The 19,561-nt window shown below is 39.8% G+C and overlaps 1 protein-coding gene across 3 annotated transcripts in view; it reads right to left on the bottom strand.

Moving 5' to 3' along the window:
• Positions 1-19,561, bottom strand: part of tlk1a (tousled-like kinase 1a) — a 32,991-nt gene that overhangs the window by 9,987 nt on the left and 3,443 nt on the right. For 2 of the 3 annotated variants that reach the window (XM_059561401.1, XM_059561403.1), the window contains exons 2-12: positions 10,668-10,789; positions 9,217-9,288; positions 5,156-5,194; positions 4,255-4,330; positions 4,109-4,152; positions 3,228-3,323; positions 1,975-2,061; positions 1,439-1,531; positions 1,181-1,291; positions 399-535; positions 36-224 (exon numbers count right to left, since the gene is read on the bottom strand). In XM_059561401.1, coding sequence (XP_059417384.1) covers positions 36-224; positions 399-535; positions 1,181-1,291; positions 1,439-1,531; positions 1,975-2,061; positions 3,228-3,323; positions 4,109-4,152; positions 4,255-4,330; positions 5,156-5,194; positions 9,217-9,288; positions 10,668-10,789 — 1,066 coding nt within the window. The remainder of the gene's footprint in view (positions 1-35; positions 225-398; positions 536-1,180; positions 1,292-1,438; positions 1,532-1,974; positions 2,062-3,227; positions 3,324-4,108; positions 4,153-4,254; positions 4,331-5,155; positions 5,195-9,216; positions 9,289-10,667; positions 10,790-19,561) is intronic. The other variant, XM_059561402.1, reaches the window with a different exon arrangement.

Genomic DNA, 19,561 nt, shown 5'->3' on the forward strand with positions numbered 1-19,561 from the left:
CTATGGCATCAGGAAATGTGTTGAGCAGCACTCACAGCTGAGGAAGGCTGGGTTTGAGGAAAGGGTCGCTCTCGGCGCCGTTCACAGCTTTGGTCTTACGTGGTTTGGGCTCAGAGTTGGTGCTGGGAGACTGTGAGCTGCTGGCTGATGGTGGCTTTCTCTTAGCTAACAGTTTCCTCTGTCTCTCGATTTCTTCCCGTTGTTGAATGATCCATTCCTGCTGTCTGCATAAAAACAGTCAATCTGTAATGCACTCAGATCTCCAAAAGACCTACTACAGATGGGTGAAAATCTGAGGAAAGACTTTAGTCCAACAAATCAAGTTATCGTAATGTCCAAATAGTGTTTACAGAGGACTGCATGTGCAAATCTACTTTGGGCTTCAGCGAGCGTCTTACTTGACGAGGTTCTGGAAGGCGTAGCCGTCGGTCCACTGCTCCGTAAACGAGGCTCCGCGTCTCACAGAGGTGAAATGCCCCAAACGCAGTCGATCCTGCATGCTCTTCTCCCGACACGCCTGCTTCTCCTGTGTGCTCTGGACAAACACACAGCTTCAGAAACATCTCAATCGCTTCTTATTCATTTTACAGTGTTGAAACTTGTAAAGCGTGACCTTTACACCAGCGGTTCTCAAATCCAGTCCTCGCGCCCCACTGCTCTGCATATATTGTGTGTCCCTCTTTGTTAACACACCTGATTCAGATAATCAGCTCGTTAGAAGTGAGCTCCATGCATTAACTGTGTTCCCATTGTTCATTGCTCCCTACTCCCTGAGCAGGGGAAATCTGTTGAAGTTTACCTCACTTCGGATCATTCATTCACTGATTTGCGTTGCACAACGTCCATCTGCACACACGGACAACTGTGTCATCATATACCTCTGTAAATCAATACAATTTAAATTAATGTCTCGCACACTTCAGTGCACTTTGAATGGAACGTATATGTTCGATTCGAACTGGAATCATGGCAGAATATCCTGTGATGTCCATGTCGCAGGGCACTTACGTTCAAATAGAACAAACGTCTGAAGCAATAAGAGAAACATACAAAATGTGCAGAGCAGTGGGACACGAGGACTGAAATTGAGAACCGCTGCTTTACACATACTGTAAGCAGCAGGCTTTTTACAGCCAAAACCTAAAACGCTGATTTCTGAAATATCCCAAGGATGCTTCACCTTCTCAATCAGAAGTTTTTTGCTCATCGTGATGCACTTGTTTAAACGTTCTTTGTACTTTTCTAGAAGCTTTTGCTGCTCATCGATTTGTCTCCTAAGATCACAGTTTGCCTGCAGAGAAGAGGAAGAATTTTTTTTTAATATTATAAGGAAAATATATGTATATTTAACAATATCACGAATAGCCTGATACATAATCATTTCTATGAATTCAAATGAATAAAAATGATTCCTCTTCCTCCTCGTCTCTCTTCTCACCCGCAGCAGATCGTCTATTCTGCCCTCCTTCTTCTCCAGGTCCAGGCTTTTATTGCTCTCTATAGCGGCCAGTTTTACCACCGTCAGGTCGGTCTACACGAACACACACAACTCAACACTTATTCATGATTGATGTTCTTCAAATACACTCATTTTAATTTACAGGGCTTCATCCGTTATCAAAACATTTCACTTTATCTTTTTTTGTTACGTAAAAATGACAACCAATACAAACCTTTTACCATGCATCAATCATTTGTGCTACTTTCCAAATGTCTTTAATTTGTACATTTTAATGTTTTGACATTATCCCAGATTTATTTATTCTAAATATTACAATTAGAAATATAAGTACATTTATGACAAGCACAAAATGTCATATTTAAATATTTCTGCTCCAAGTAACCAACAATTTTGGCTCTAAAGAACACTAGTAAAACAATAGTAAACGTGATGATTGAATGATTGTTGTACAATGACTGCTAATGAGTCTCTTGTTACTAATATAATGTAAGCACACTTATGCAAAGTCTCACCTGAACACTCTTGACCGACATCTGTCTAGAAGAAATCAAAGAGTCCCCAAAACACAGACTGGTGGGGGACGAGCTGTTCTGCCGGGTCTGAAACACAGCATTGCACAACATTAGACTGTGTAGTAATGAGAGACACGCACAGGCAGTCTGCATTGTGGGAATATAGACGAGTGTTGTTGTGGTAAGTGTGTGTGTTTCTGGGTGAGAATGTCATGTCAAGTCACCTTTATTTATATAGCGCTTCTAACAATACAGATCGTGTCAGAGCAACTGTACAGCATTAATTAGGGAAACAGTGGGTCAATAATGCCAGCAGTTCAATTCAGGCTGCAGCAAAGTCAGATTGTGCAGAGGACTCGATGTCAGTTGTTTAAGGAGCGTGTGTTTGAGACGTGTTTGATCACGATATACAATTATTGGACTGAAATAAGTCAGAGCATTAGCTTTAGTCCCGCATGACCCGTTCATAAGAGGTCTATGCTAAATACAGATGTAAATGTGGTCAAAAACGTTTTATTTTATTTTTTCAAATCTAGCTGCACATACGGTAGTAGTTGGAAACATGCACTAGTGGTGTAAAGGTACTCAGAAATGTTCAGCGTGCAACGTGTCCTTAAAGAAGGTTCAATATGTTTTTGATAGAGTAAGAGCTTTTTCTTTATATTAATCAAACAGTACTTTACTGAGTATGGCTCTCTCGGTTAAAAAAATATATATATAAGTCTGCTGCACATATTATATCAAAATGTCTATTGTCCATTCTATAGCGTTGTCTTTTAGACCTGCATGTCAGGTGCTTGTTCAGTCAAGTCTGTCAAGTTTAACACATACTAGCAACCTTTTTTTAATCTCCCCAGCTTTTTTCAGCACAACATCAAGTAAATCGATATAAATGGTATTATCTCATTCAAATCACGTTTTGCACACACAAATGTTCCACACATACAGTGGTTAAAACAATGCTGCATTCATTCATTCAACTGAAAGACCTGTACCAAACATGTCCTGTACTCATGTACCATTACTAATGAGTGTAAAGAGCACCCTGACATCATCATGGAGTAACACGCACCTAAAGTTCAGTGAATGCAGATACTCCACTAAAACCCTAAAGAACATTCTGCTCAAAACAGAATAAGATGGTGATGTGATGACATCTGATCACAAGTGTTGAGAGATGCATGCTGTCCACTTGTGATCGAATCACTCAAGGCAGCTCTTAACACCAGATGTGAACGGTGTGTGTGACCTACACTGGATCCTGGTGCAGAGTGGGAATGTGAGTTCTGGGGTGAGCGGATGACTGGTGGCAGACCTCTTACTGGACTGGACCCGTTACCACCCTGAAACTACAGAAAAGGGCAAATATACAAATCATATGGATTTAAATGATTATCTAATTGAGCAGTTCTAGACACCACTCCACTGAACACCATATGGACTGTTTTGTTCATTCTGGAGTTTAACAACTACTGGTTATTATATGATTTCATTGCATGGAACAGCAACTTGTGATACATTTTAGCTTCAGTTTCTGATTGATTAAAAAACATTTGTGTTTGGAATGACATGAGGGAGACTGAAAGACAGAAATGGCATTATGGTTTAGAATTACTTCAATGTTAAAACACTTTCTGCTTTTCCAGCTTAATGTGGAGAGACACATTGTTCGGTTTGAGCATCCTTGTGTAGCAAAACTGCCTTAAATTTTAAAGCCGTATTTTTGCAATTCAGCGTGACAAGCACATTATAATTTTCAATAAATGTTAAAAAAAAAAAAAAACGTATGGGGTCTGAAATATCTTTTATCAATGTAAAATGTTTCACCGCCTCTGAATGTCTTTGATGCAACCATTAATGCCAAGTGGGAATATATTATTAATTATAAAAAAACATATAAACAATACTACTCTTCGCTATCCAATCGCATCACAAATAAAATTCAGTCCACCCTATATTACTTCCATGCAAATATTCTGTTTTGCTTGAAAATGTTACGCTAACATTGCTGCAAATCTGGTTTCATCATCCAAGCTGCAATCTCTATATATCCGTTACGCTTTCATTAAGCCAATGCCGAGGATTTATCACATGCTTTCATTAGCTTCCCCCTGAATTACTGACAGATACTCACATCAAAATAATCACTAATTTTGGGTCCCCGAATGACAGACTTCCCTATGAAAGAAAGGGAAAAAAACACATTATTATGCATATTAAACTAAACGTGAAGAATATACAAAAAAACCGACAGATAGAAAGAGAGAGTTAATGGTTTACCCTGACTGCTCTCTGACTGGATGTCAGCTTTCCTCTTCCTGCCCCGTGATGACTCAGAGTGCTTCTTTTCAGGAGTCTATAAATGAGAAACATTACATTCAAACACCCTTTGCTGTGAATTTAATCAGGTCTTATTTTGCACCCGATACACAATAGCACTGGCCTCAGCGAGCACTGAGCACCACATTTAAATTCATCGTCTCCAGAGAGCAAATCATATATAGGAGTATAACGAGACATACTGTGTGTCTTCAAACTGCATTTAATGACTCTTGAGTCTAAATGACTCTGAGAATATCCCTAATGTGAGAGTGCATAATCCAGGGCCTGGACCAATGATCACAGTCTATGTTCTGTCTCTCTGGGGAAAGGATGCAGAAATATCCTGCTCTTTTCAGCACAGACAAAGAGGGGTGTGCTGCCAATGGCATCTTTGCATTCAGATCAGAGACGAGTTCTCGCTCACGGGCTTGGACTGAACCTCCACATCTGCCACCAAACTCCAGCGCAGATTCTCATACCCACACACCAACACCATCAAGAGATGAACTGAGTCCTACACACATGCTTAATCTAAAGAAGAAAATGCTCGATGCATTAATTCAAATGCTAATCTCTTTAGAGCTGTGAAACAGGCAGAGTGTGTTTCCAAAACAATGTGGTTAAACTCCGCCCTCTATATTATACATCATTTCTCATAATCAGAGTTTAATTTCAGGTTATCATAAAAAAAATGATGAACTCGTGTGTGTGTGTGTGTGTGTGTGGGCAAAGCCAGGTGTTTCTGGAAACTGCGTCACATCTCTCCAAAGAGAGGACTGTCTGTGTGACTGAACCAAGAGCCTCCGAAAACATCTTTTGTGTCTCTTCAATTCTCACATGACTGGGACACGAGACTTACTGAATACGCAGGAGAACTTCCTCTTTTCCCATCGGAGCCCTGCAACAGAGGAAGAGGAAGAAAGAATCAGAGGAGAGGAAGAGGAAAAGCTACATGAAATGAGCCGATGAAAGATAAAAGGAAAAGGAAACAAGGAAAAAGAAATTAAAAAAGAGGAAGGGATAAGGGTAAAAGGGAAGATTAGAAAAAAGACAAAAGGAAGAGAAAATAAAATGCGACAGAGACCAAGAAAAGAAAGAATAAGGGAAGAAATTAAAAGAAAAAGACAGAAATAAGGATGACAAAGAGGAAAGGTGAAAGGATGGGTCATGAAAAGGGAAACAAAAAGATAATTAAAGGACGGGGGAGAGAGAATAGGAAAGGGAAAGAAAAGAGGGAAACAGGAATACAAGCAGGATGCAGAAAATACAGGAAAAGGACAAAGAAAGGGGGAAATGAAAGTCAAAGAAATATGATATGATAAGAAAACGGGAAGGAAAGGAAAAGGAAAAAATGAAAGAAAGGCTAAGTAACAATAAATGAAAAGGAGAAGGCAGTGGAGAGGAGGAGCAGGGAAGTGTGTTTAGACTACAGCACAGGACTGAAGCTGCGGGGTATAATTAGTCGTCCCGGTGTGACCCTAACGAGCCGCACAGCTGAGACTGATGCCCTGCAGACTCCTCACTGGACGGCCACAGGCTCAGAACCAGCAACACAAAGAAACACGCTCGCCACCACTGTCCTACAACTACTGACCAGACACAGAGAGAACAGATCTGTGCTGCTTCATCGGTCAGACAGCACTTGATCAAAGACTTCTGAAACACGGAGATTACATAATCTTCATTCCTGTCACTGAAAATGGAAATCCTTCATATATACATATATTCTAATCCATCATGAATATGTAAATCAGCCGGCATTCAATGAGTCGTGTGCTTCAGGCTGCAGGTGTTGGAGGCTGTGATTAGCGTTCAGGGGATTATGGGTAATCTAGTGTAGGTAGTCTGAGGTGGGGCTGTAATGGAGGTTTTATGGGAAGTCTGACGGGTGTGTGTGTGTGTGTGTGGCGGCTCTAATGCAGTGGCACTGTGTGCGTGTGTGTGTGTGTGTGTGTTTGGTGCTCTAATGCAGTGGCACCGTGTGTGTGCGTGTGGCGGCTCTAATGCAGTGGCACTGTGTGCGTGTGTGTGTGTGTGTGTGTTTGGTGCTCTAATGCAGTGGCACCGTGTGTGTGTGTGTGTGGCGGCTCTAATGCAGTGGCACTGTGTGTGTGTGTGTGTGTGTGTGTTTGGTGCTCTAATGCAGTGGCACCGTGTGTGTGCGTGTGGCGGCTCTAATGCAGTGGCACTGTGTGTGTGTGTGTTTGGTGCTCTAATGCAGTGGCACAGTGTGTGTTTGTGTGTGTGTGTGTGTGTGGCAGCTCTAATGCAGTGGCACTGTGTGTGTGTGTGTGTGTTTGGTGCTCTAATGCAGTGGCACTGTGTGTGTGTGTGTGTGTTTGGTGCTCTAATGCAGTGGCACTGTGTGTGTGTGTGTGTGTTTGGTGCTCTAATGCAGTGGCACTGTGTGTGTGTGTGTGTGGCGGCTCGAATGCAGTGGCACTGTGTGTGTGTGGCGGCTCTATTGCAGTGGTACTATGTGTGTGTGTGTGTGTGTGTCTACCATAGACTGTATAAAAACATGGACGTAGTGTCCGTGACGTCACCCGTAGTCTCCTGAAGTGTGTTTTTGAAGCCTAAAGTGTGTAGAGCGGTCCGTCACCTTCTTGGAAGCGCGTCACCGCGCGACTCTGCCGGACAATCAAAAATGGGCAAAAAGGCGGGAGCTAGTTGCTGAAGCCACACCCATCTAGCGCGACAGTGGTGACAGTATAGCGGCAATCCACCTGTCACTCAAGTGGCTACGCCCTTAATTATGCAGAACTTTAATTCTTAATATAATTTAAACGGATGAGTTAGAAAAAAAATTCAACCCCCCTCACAGTTGTCATGAAGGGCAAAATTAGCAATTTAGACCAAAATCATTTTTTGCACCAGGCTGTAAACATGTTTTTTCCTGCTGTAAAGTTGGGCATTTTAACATGGGGAGTCTATGGGACTGACTCCCTTTTGCAGCCAGCCTCAAGCGGCCAGTCGATGAATTGCAGTTTTAGTCACTTCCTTATTGGCCTCACGAGAGAGAGCCGGAGGTTGGCGCTCGGTAACTACACTATCTAGGTGTCTGGCCTATTAAGCAGCTCCCAGCCACATGAGTGGAGTTTGTTCACTTTCTCTCTCCCTTCATAACTCACTCACTGGTTCCTCCTCCTCTCTTGCTCTGATTTATGTCACAGCATGTGTGTTGTGTGGGGAGGACAGTTCTCCTTAGTATGATGCTTTGTGTGTGTGTGTGTGTGTGTGTGTCTGTGTGAGTGTGTGTGTGTGCATGCACATGTGTAGAGCTTTGCCTGCTGATGGTTTAACTATCAGGAGTTATGACAGATGCCAACCCAGCTAGAGTCTACCAAACCTAAACACACACACACACACAGCATCCTCTACAGAATGAGGCAGAAGCACACAGAACTAGAGCTTCATTACAGGGAACATGTCCCATCGGCCTGAGTCACACTCACACACCAGCACCAATTTCTCTGTAAAAAGAAAACACAGCAGAAGGTCTCTGCGCCATCTGCTGAACTACGAACTGAGTCGTTAACAACAGCTTTCATCAGGAATCAACCCAGACAGAGCAGTTAGAAACAGAGGATCCATTACAGATCTCAGTTTGGAGCAAACACTTCAGTGTGCAGGCACTTGTTTTACTCATTTATTTATTTCCTTGTCATTCACAGTCCTTATGGATAAATAGGTTTCCGCCACTAAAAAAAATAATAAAAAGATAATTGTGACTTTATTTCTCAGAATTGCGAGTTTATGACTATAGAAACAAGTCAAAATTGCAAGGTTCATGACTTTATAGAAAAAGTCAGAATTGTGAGATTAAAAAGAGAGTCACAATCACCTTGTTTTATTTTTTATTCAGTGGCTGAAACGGGCTTCCATAGATAAAACGTCTAGAGATGTACAAATACATTTTTCCACAAAGTGAGATTCAGACACACTTCTCTCACTGTGAGAAGACACCTACAGATCAAATGCCTACATGGAAATCTTTATCCAGAAGGTTGATTCAAATCATCTAGTTGCTATGATGAATGAAGAGAAACAATCTTTTGTTTGAGAATATTTTCAGGATGGAGATCTCCTTTCTGGGGTTTACCAAGATTAAAAACTGCTCACAAGTGTGGCTCCTGTATGTCAGTCAGCAGTCATTTAACACAAATGCTTACTCAGAAAATTACAGAAAATTACCATGAACAGACATTCTGACTTCTATTAAAGTTAATTCACCTAAGGATTAAAACTCTGTCATCATTTGTTCACCCTCATGTTGTTCCTAACCCTTAAGACTTTTATTTATCTTTGATAAATCAGTGAAAGCCACTCAATGTCCATCACTCATTAGTTAAAAATTACTCTAGAGAGAAGCTTTTTTTTGCTAAAGGTATGCACTATATTACATCTTCAATATATTTAAACTCAACCTGTTATTTAATGTGTTTGAAATGAGTTTTTACAGCCAGTGTTTAAAGGTTTGCATTTCAACAATATAGCAGAATAGAAACAATTAAATAATAAAAACTGCCTTATGCACAAATTAAATGTTTAAGCAAACCTCTGTTTCTATCTGACTTAATTATTCAATAAATTAGATTCATTAAAGTTGGTTGGTGGTTTGAAAAAAATAAAAAAAGTTATATATATATAATGTTTTATTGTAATTTTTTGAAGAGGATCAAAAGTCTTCTGGGTTTGGAACGACATGAAGGTTGATTAATTATTTCATTTGGATGAGCTAACCCTTTAAATTGCCGACGATCAATTATTGGCAGATGCTGTTAATCTACAGGTCAGGGAAATCAATGTTATAAATCATGACATATGATTATTTCCCACTGAATATTCTGTTTGGAAATACGTCACAGTATATAAGAGGTATTTGGTTTAAAGCTGTTTGTACAATCATGCAGAACTCACCTCTGACTCTTTATCACTGGAGGAGCCCAAACTACCCAAACTGTGATTGGAGCATTCGTTGTTTGTCAAGGTCTGCACGGGAGAAACACATTTACATGAGTCGATGAGACATGAGGCAGTCACGCAGCAGGTGTTACCAATTAATTATATGAGCACCTTAAGGAGAGGACAGTTGTATAAGCAAGACATCACCATACAGCAGAAGAAAACCTGGCATGAACCTCACGGTCAAAACGTCTTCTCTTTCAGAAAGCACAATTACTTCAAAAAGCGCTTCATGAAAGTAGAAGACTTTGAGTCTCTTCATGAAACTGGCTATGTCGGAAACCACATGAAGGCAAGAATCGACGTCTGAAGCCAGTGTTTGTGTGACATCCTGTTAGGGCCAAGCAACTGAAATACATATGACTCCGATTTTCACATAGATACAAGCCAGAGATTTGCAAAGGCTGCAATTTAATTTAATAAATATATGAATGAACGTGTGTTGCTTTGAGGGCTCCCTGTGGTCAAATTAAAATTAGGGGATGCACAATATTATCAGAGCGTTATCAAAATTAGCCGATAATGGCTTAAAAACGAATTTCGGCATCGGCCCAATACGAAAAATCCTGAATGAGGTGAATATTTTTCTGAATGATATTTTGAATGATGCAATTTGAGAGTATATATACAGATTTATTAATTAATGTGTAATATGTATTTTTATTTTCAAAGGGATCAAATACAAGGAGCTCTGACAGATTTACAGAACTCTTTTGCTTTAAACTACAAATGTTGCGACAAACGTTACATTTTCTAATAAAATGTTAAGGATTGCTTTATAGTTATTTTCAAAGCTTTCAATGCACTCTCATTATAAAATAACTGTATATAACTGTATAATAATCACTGTACAGGAGATTTAGTGTGGTTTCCAAACAAAAGGAAATATATTGGTTACTCGCCAAAAGGAGTTATAGATTGCATATAAATTAGTTAAATATCGTATATTGGCAAAAAAATATATATTGTGCATTCCTAATTAAAAGTTAGTTTAGCATTTGAAAATGAAGAAATAAAGGCAGCCATAAATAATAGTATTATAATTTTACAGTTGTAATGCAAAAAACATAATTATACTCTCAAAAATGTAATATTTTAAATCAACTTTTTATTTTACAGTGAAATATTATAAAAGTAGTTTATGTTATTGTTTTTTACTTAGTAATATTTAGATTTTAATTTAGTAATAGTATTACTGAAATATCCCAGAATCCTGTGTGTGCAGTTTCGTGAATAGAATTGGTGTCTGAAAAACAGTAGAAAAAATCAACCAAAGCATAAACTTAGCTTGAATTGGTTTCTAAATCATAATTGAAATGGCGGCGTTCATTCAGAACCGCTACCTTCGGTGTCAGATACAGCCACTGTTTGCAAGCCCACTGTGTTTGATAAACTCAGACACTAACTTTGGCTCCTCCGCTGGCGCTGCTGGTGCTGCCCGCTGTGTTTCCACTGACTCCACCCAGAAACCTGGCCTCCAGCAACTCCTGCCGGCGCGGGTCCAGACTGTGCAGCTCCTCCATAGCACCTGAGGGATAACACACACACACACATACAGGTCACTCCAAACGGGTTTCAGCCTTGGAAAACAGGGCTGCACGATAAGTGGAAATGAAATGGAAATCGCGATTAGGCAGAAGCTGTGAATGTCATGCGTATCTTTCAGTGTCTTGCGTATCTTTCGGTTCTGTGATCAGCTGTAAATCTCCATCTGAAGGCCAGAGGATGCTCTTGGTCTAACACGCCCAAAACACCCGCAGAAGAAACCCAGGAAATCCCTACAGCGGCTGATGAACAAACAGAAGATCCTAGTGTCACGGCTGACACAGGAGACGAATTATAGAGAGAGAGATTATTTAAAAAGAATATTAGAAAGAGAAAGAAATTATTAGAGCGAGAGAGAGAGATAACCTAAATAATAATCATAATAATTATAACAATAATAATCAGTAAGTGTGTGAATTTTTATTTTTTTTAAGTAATCTTAGGCCTTATCCTTTTCTGTCAGTTTTAGGGACAAAAAACCTAGTAGAAGTTAGTTTGTAGTAGGGCTGCACAATGTGTCTTGTAAGCATCGATATCGCGAATGTACGAATCCACGATAGTCACATCACAGGATGTGTGATGTAGGCTGTTGTAGTTGATCCGTTATTCATTAACAGTACGGGCCAGCTGCTCCCCCGCCCTTGACGAATGTGATTCGGGGAGAGCGCGCGAGAGAGAGAGAGAGCGCGCGAGAGAGAGAGAGAGAGCGCGCGAGAGAGAGAGCGAGAGAGAGCGAGCGAGCGAGCGAGCGAGCGCGCGAGAGAGAGCGAGAGAGAGCGAGAGAGAGAGCGAGCGAGCGAGCGAGCGAGCGAGCGAGAGAGAGAGAGCGCGCGCGAGAGAGAGCGCGCGCGAGAGAGAGAGAGAGAGAGAGAGCGCGCGCGAGAGAGAGCGAGAGAGAGAGAGAGAGAGCGCGCGCGAGAGAGAGCGAGAGAGAGAGAGAGAGAGAGCGCGCGCGCGCAAGAGAGAGAGAGAGAGAGAGAGCGCGCGCGCGCGAGAGAGAGAGAGAGAGCACGCGAGAGAGAGAGAGAGAGAGAGAGAGAGAGCGCGCGCGAGAGAGAGAGAGAGAGAGAGAGAGCGCGCGCGAGAGAGAGAGAGAGAGAGCGCGCGCGAAAGAGCGAGAGCGCGCGAGAGAGAGAGAGCGAGAGCGCGCGAGAGAGAGAGAGCGCGAGAGAGAGAGAGCGCGAGAGAGAGAGAGCGCGAGAGAGAGAGAGCGAGAGAGAGAGAGCGCGCGAGAGAGAGAGCGAGAGAGAGAGAGAGCGCGCGAGAGAGAGAGCGCGCGAGAGAGAGAGCGCGCGAGAGAGAGAGCGCGCGAGAGAGAGAGCGCGCGAGAGAGAGAGAGAGCGCAAGAGAGAGAGCGAGAGAGCACAAGAGAGTGCGCGAGAGAAAGAGAGCGCGAGAGAGAGAGCGTGCGCACGAGAGAGCGCGAGAGAGAGAGAGAGAGCGCGAGAGAGAGAGAGAGCGCGAGAGAGAGAGAGAGCGTGCACGCGCGCGAGAGAGAGAGAGAGAGCGTGCACGCACGCGAGAGAGAGAGAGAGAGAGAGAGAGAGAGAGAGAGAGAGAGAGAGAGAGAGAGAGAGAGAGAGAGAGAGAGAGAGAGAGAGAGAGAGAGAGCGCTTCAAACAACACGATAGGGCTGTCAACGAATATTCTTAATTCGAATATGTATTCGAATAGTTTAAAAAAAAAGAATTTCGAAGGTGAAAATTAATATTCGAATAAAAAAAATGTGGAAAAAAACGCCCGCGGCAGTAGGGGCTTGGTTGTTTGCTTTGCGAGTAGGCCCGCTAGCGCGCCTGAGGGTTCAGGGACAGGTCACAGGAGTCGCACTCGGCCGCCACAATCTCTTTGTCTGCAACACAACATGAGGCCATAACGGATAAAATAATTTCGTTCATTTGTAAAGACATGAGACCGATCAGTATCGCAGATGGGGAAGGCTTCGGGGAGTTCTGTCAAGCAATAGAAGCGAGGTTTGATTATTTATCGTTTCATGTCAAGGAAAGGTTTCATGTTTACCACAGCACAGCTCGCTCGGAGCATTCAATGTCAGTTCTACATGCTGTTAAACTTTAATTAATATTACTAATATTTGTTTCAATCACTGAATGAAGCCTGCTATATTTGGGACAACAGTCGCGACCTTAAATTGCTTGCACAAAAATGTGTTTGTTCATTTAGACCGTTATGCGCAGAGAACGTGAGGGTGAGAGAGCATGAGGTCTGCAGTCTTGGCCATTAATTGATTTCCTTGTTTTTGTGTAGGTAATACGTTGTCATATATGTTTAAACTTAAATAGACTATCTATACAAGTAAGTATGTCTCTTTGTATTATTTTTGCCTGTTATTGATGTAATGCGCGTCATTGACAACATGCGCTACCAGATGTTCGAATAGTTCGAATATTCGTGTGTTTTTTAGAGGGAATATTCGAACGGCATTTTTGAGCAATTTTGACAGCCCTACAACACGAGCGCTGTCTTGCTGTCTCTCCCTCGCGCATATTAATTCATTGACACGATGGTGTCGAGGTTTAAATCATTTACAATGAGAATGTAAATCTGCTCACCCAATTTTTGTTTGTAAGAAAAAATTAGATTAGATTTCATATCGCAATATATATCGCAGAAAAATAAAATATTGCAATGTCATTTTTTCCCAATATCGTGCAGCCCTAGTTTGTAGGGCTATGACAACTTAATGTTATATAATTAGGCTAATAATTAGGTTAATTACAACATAAAAAGATACCAAAAAAATACATACAGGTGGTCTTTGGATTTTTTTTTTAATGTTGCAAATAATAAGTTGTCTTGGATGTAATTTTTTTAAAATAAATGAATTAATAAATCTTAAATCGAATCAGGAGTTGAATGAATGGTTACATCCCTAATCAGAGACACAAAAACTTCCAGTTTTGTCCTTCTCTGAAAACAAGAAGGCTGTACTTCTCCTGGTTGACGTACTTAAATACGAACTCTTTATAAAAAAAAAAAAAAAAAAAAAAAAAAATATTATATATATATATATATATATATATGATGTGATTCTTTGTCATGTCAACAGTTGTCTTGTTTTGGTCTTGTTTTGAACTTTTCCAATGTTCATTATCAGATCTTTCTCTCTTTTTTAAGCATTTTAAACACATCACTCCTTCCATACTTGTCTTTCTATCTGATCTTTTATTCTCAGCTCACACAAAAACTGGGCTGTATTCACGAAACATGAGCAAAAGGAATGTGCCAATAGACTAGTTCATAAACCTATTTATAAATTGTTGCACTCAGTTCAAAGGCATGATTTACACTATCCACCTTTCTCCTGAATGCTGAAGTCTCACCCAACCAGAACGAGGCTTCACATTTCCATTCTCTGGTGTTTCTAGTCATATTATGTATTTTCCGAGATGATAATATAATTGTTAAACCTGTTAAATATATTAGCAATTCAATCACAGTGAAATGGCCTAACAAAACATTTTTCACTGAATTCATATTGGTACGATCCCATTAACTTCACGCAGCATGTAGTTTTCTCAGCCGCGTCAAACTGCAGCGGTCTTGAGTGTATGCTAAAGGGTGCTCTGAAGATCGCTGCTAGGATGCTGTCATTACGCACATCATTTAATTGTTAAAAAGGCTAACTGAATGGAAACAGCCTGTAGATAACAGAATAGAAAAAAGTAGGAAAAACTTGGTTTATAATAAAGATAAATAAATGTAACCGGACGAGTCAAAACTTTTGGTGTTTTCGCAGATGAATTAGACAGAAATATACTCTTCCAGTGTTTGATAGTCAGTGCATACAGCAGCAGTCATACGGATCTGAGAGAGCACACAGTGAAGGAAACACTGCAGAACACCCAGCACAAGCACATTAAAACTGACATTTCAACCAAAATACCATTGTTCCCATGATTATAGTCCTCTTAACCAGCTCTCCCTCCTGCTTCTCTCACCGTCCTTCATGCCCCCGTGTCGCTGTGAGGGCTCTCTGGGCTCATCCTGCTGTCACTACCTCTCTCTGATGAGTCGCCATTACGGCTCTACACCTAGCACAGTTACCACAGCTCAGTGCAGGAATAACAGAGGACAGGGAATCACGCACATACTACTGAGAGCCGTCCAGAACACTAGGAGCTGAAACATATTGCTGTTACCTATCAACAATATCAACTATCACAAACTGAAACGGTCTTCATTTTAAACTCATTTGAAATAGTTTCTTATTACTCTGACCGGTCCAGTAATTAACCAGAAACCACTACAGACAGCATTAAGATCAGTGGCCAAAGAATAAGATCTTCTTAACTGCAACAACATCATATCACTGTGTTGCATTACATTACATTGTGTCCCCACATCCACCACAATCTAGAAAAATAAACAGCGTTTCTTTCCCTCCACTGGGAGTCATCTAAACCCTTCAGTCTCTCTAGCACATCAACAGAGCGGCCCACAACACAACACCATATAGGCTACTCATATGAGGATTCACCTCCAGTAATTGGCACCATAACACAGAACTGCTCAGAAAAGAGAGTGCAATGTCAAATTAAGTGTGAGGTGACGGACATATATTCTCACTGATCAACGACTCTCTTTGGGAACATGCTGCTGGACCGAACCACATCCAGACAGAATCTGATGCCACACTCCTCCAACGGGGAGAGACCAGTGACCACACACAAAAACATTGGGCTTTTCTCTCCTTCTCTAGGAACAACAAAGCTAGAACACAGAAATATAATGAGGAGAGAAAAACAAAACATCCCTGAGATATACAGGATTGCATCAGGGACATTCAGAGAGAGAAATGTATACGGTGTAATACTGGTAATGGATTTATAACACCTCTACACGTTGTAACTAGAGATGTAACGAATCACTCGAATTTTTTTAAATAAAATTAGATTTGACAAATTCTCAATTAAATGTGTAACAAATTTGTAACATCTCAAGACAGTGTCTTAAACTTCTTTTAACTTGAGGCCATCCTTAAAAATATTTTGGTTTGCAGTAACAGCAAAAACATTTTTTAAAAGGGTCGGTAGGTAGGTCTATATTTTTTTTTTCAAGTTTCAATTAAAATTTTGGTGATTGTGATGACGTGGGTATGAATTTAAACAAATTAGCATATCGTGACGTCACTGGCTGGGTCTTCAACCCGTGCCTTCCGGGCGCATCATTGCAAACCTCTTTTGATGCAGGCTATATAGACCACAAACAAATTGAAATCTTTGTCAAAAACATGTTTATTGCATGAATTTCAGGTGAGAAGAAAACAAAATGAGGTACTGTTATACTGTTTTACTTTCATCCACCGCTAGGTGTCAATGCAACCTACAAATGAGAGACCGTTTACTTTGCTTTCTTGGGTTGTCACTTTTGTGTTCATTAAATCGGTTGTAAAATCGATTATGCATGTCTAGATGCATTTTGAATGTAAAGATTCAATATATTGGTAAAGACCAATATTTCTGATGATTTTTTGGCGTGAAGTTACGTGCACAATGACAAACAGGAGTGTAATATTCTCAAAAAACAATAAGCAGAGTGGACTGCCATAACAATGCAAAACATTTACTGCAGGCTTCAACATGGCTGTGTTTACGATTTACGTTTACGACAAGTTAAAGCGTTGTCGAGCTGTTTTTAATGAATTTTTTAGACGTATTATGGTTGCCGAACCCGCATGACTTTGAACATTTTGTTTACTGCAGCCGCAGCCATCATTAGCAAGCGAGAACCGTTGAGTATGAGAAGAAGCGAACGCACAGGCCACAGTGTGACATCCGCGTAAACAGATGACGTCACGGGGTTTTTAAAAGAAAGAACGTAGCCTTCGTTTGTATGTAGGCCTAGGCAATTTATATATTATTTACAATACTTACTAAAATATAATTAATATTATTTTATTGCTTTTGTATTAGTTGTTTGAAGAGTAAAAAAAAAAATTGGTTGATCTTAACGCAAATATACAACCGGCAAGTCGGTCGGACTAAAAGCAAAAAAAATAAATACATTTGAGTCTGTCCTAAATTGACAGGGTTGGTCGGGTTACGGCAAACAAGAATATCTTTAAGGATGGCCTGAGTGCAGTGTTTTTTAAAACAGAATATCATGTATAGGGGTATGCCAGTATCAAATTTTCCTGTTGCGCTTAATTGCTCGTGCTTTTATCACTGTATTTTACATAGTATTATCACGGTATTGAAATTTAGTCATAATACAGTATAACAGGTTAGATAACCTTTTTCTTATAACAAAAATAACTGAACATTTAAATACAATAAAGCAATACAGAAAAATATATAAAGTTAAAACTTTTTATACAGATTAAAGTGCAAAAGAACTATAAATACCCATAGGTATCACTTTACAATATAATAATAATAATATTTTATCGGTTCTGAAAAATGGTATCTTTGCATCCCTACTTCAGAGATATGGTCCTGTAGAAATCAAGTTGTGCTTAAAGAGATAGTTATTTATATGCAAATTACGTGGACAAGGGATAGTTCACCCAAAAATGACAACTGTGTCACTCTTTACTCACCTTAATGTCGTTCAAAACCTGTATACGATTTGTTCTTCTGTTGAGCACAAAACAAGATATTTTGAAGAATGTTGGTAACCAAACAGTTGCGAGAAGCCGTTGACTTCCATAGTATTTTTTCCACAAGTCAATGACTAGCAGCAACTCTTCGGCTACAAACCTTCTTCAGAACATCTTTTGCATAAGAGTAACTTGCATGTAAAACAGATTTTCCCAAAAAATCTCATCCGAATTTACAAACACTTCAGAAACTTCAGATATTTTCACATCTGGCTCATTGGTTTACCTTTTTATTATTATTCAAAGTCAAGTCAAAGTCACCTTTATTTATATAGCGCTTTAAACAAAATACATTGCGTCAAAGCAACTGAACAACATTCATTAGGAAAACAGTGTCAATAATGCAAAAATGATAGTTAAAGGCAGTTCATCATTGGATTCAGTGATGTCATCTCTGTTCAGTTAAATAGTGTCTGTGCATTTATTTGCAATCAAGTCAACGATATCGCTGTCGATGAAGTGAATATGATTATTATTATTAATTTATTCAATAGTGCGATCAAAATACACTATCATGAGTTTGCCTAAAATAACACAATGTTTGAATGCTTCATGCACCCTTTTGTTCCAACTTTTTTTTTTTATTGATCAGTATGGCTTTACAAAAACTCATTCTGCTTGTGTTTTAATGAATGAGGCCCACTGTATTGACTTGCTACTAGTAAACAAACATCAACCAAACATTCAAATGCCAGATAAAAATATGCGGAATATCTTTCCAAGAATGAAAGCCATGAAGCTCACAATCTGTCAAATCAAATAAATACTTCTTTGAAATTTTGCAATGCCGGCCAATCAGATTAGAGCTTGTGATTCTGAGGAAGCTTTCCGTGTGGAATCTGCATCAGTCCACTCATACCATCTCATACCATCAAGCAGAAGTTTACATACAGACATAAAAGCAATGTCTCTTAGGACTAATGCTGCCCATTATGCCCACAGTACAAATGTGTTTTATGATGCTTGTTCATAGAGTTTGTGTTTAAACAGCAAAAATAAAACATGTATTGCTACTGTGTAAATGATAACCCTTCAGGAGAGTCCCACCCACTCAGACACTAAATTAAATGAGAGCTGACGCAGACAATAACAATTCATGAACCCCAAGAATTGATTAGTCTAGCCTGTCAGATATTGAACAGAACATTGCAGCACGCCTCCCATCTAATATATTGCAATAGGCTTTGTTTAATTTTTACTTTTTATACGAATAAAGTCTCAGATTTCAAAATCTGTCCATTTTATTACAATATTCAAATATTAAATGGCGTTTTGGCACTGTTTAATGTGGAGTGACTGATCGCTGCAGTGCCTCAGTTAGAAGTGGCAGTGTCAACTGATGGTCTGCCTACACTTTAAAAGCATGAAATAAACATGAATGAACATCTGAAGGTTTGTTAAAAGAAAGAGCACAAGTTAGCAAAACCTGTATCCTGTCTAGTGGTCGACTGAAATATCGGCCGGTATTTGGTATTTCTCAAATATCAGCATTGGCTGATAAGGTTTTCTGCTTGGCCGATGTGTTCGAGGCGGGACTTTTATTTTGGCAGCAGCACCTGAACACACAGTGCTCACACTCTCTCTCGTTTACGGTCGTCGTTAACAGTTCTGTCTGATACAGATAGAAGTCTGTCTAATAATCAGATAGAACGGTAAAACAAAGGAATTAATGTATACAAAAAGTATTATAACGTTTGCTTTTATACTATTTTGCAATAGGCAAACATAATACATTCCCATTTGCAGTCAGCATAAAGCAAAAACGCATTTATATAATTTAAATCTTAGAATGATTCATGAACACTTAATTTCACAAACCTTATAAACTTAGTCGAATCCAGCTGTGAGATCTTGTGAAGTGTGTATCGTGCATGATCGCGTGTTCTCTGTGTGACGGTCGGCCCGTGTTAATTGCATGCTTTAAAACTTTAAACTCGTGATTACAAATTATGCTGCACTTTATGCATTTGCCCACTATCATATTCAATCATTTTCTCTGTGTGCTGTATGTAAATTGAGTGTTACCCTGGTTTTATTTGAAACAATGCACACCAAAAGTGCCCTGTTGGTTACAGTGTTTACTTCCTTTTTAATTAAATGTTTATTCAATATTTATTTGTGAAAAATACTTTGTCATCT

This window comes from Carassius carassius, chromosome 11 (genome assembly GCF_963082965.1).
Source record: "Carassius carassius chromosome 11, fCarCar2.1, whole genome shotgun sequence".
NCBI lineage: Eukaryota > Metazoa > Chordata > Actinopteri > Cypriniformes > Cyprinidae > Carassius > Carassius carassius.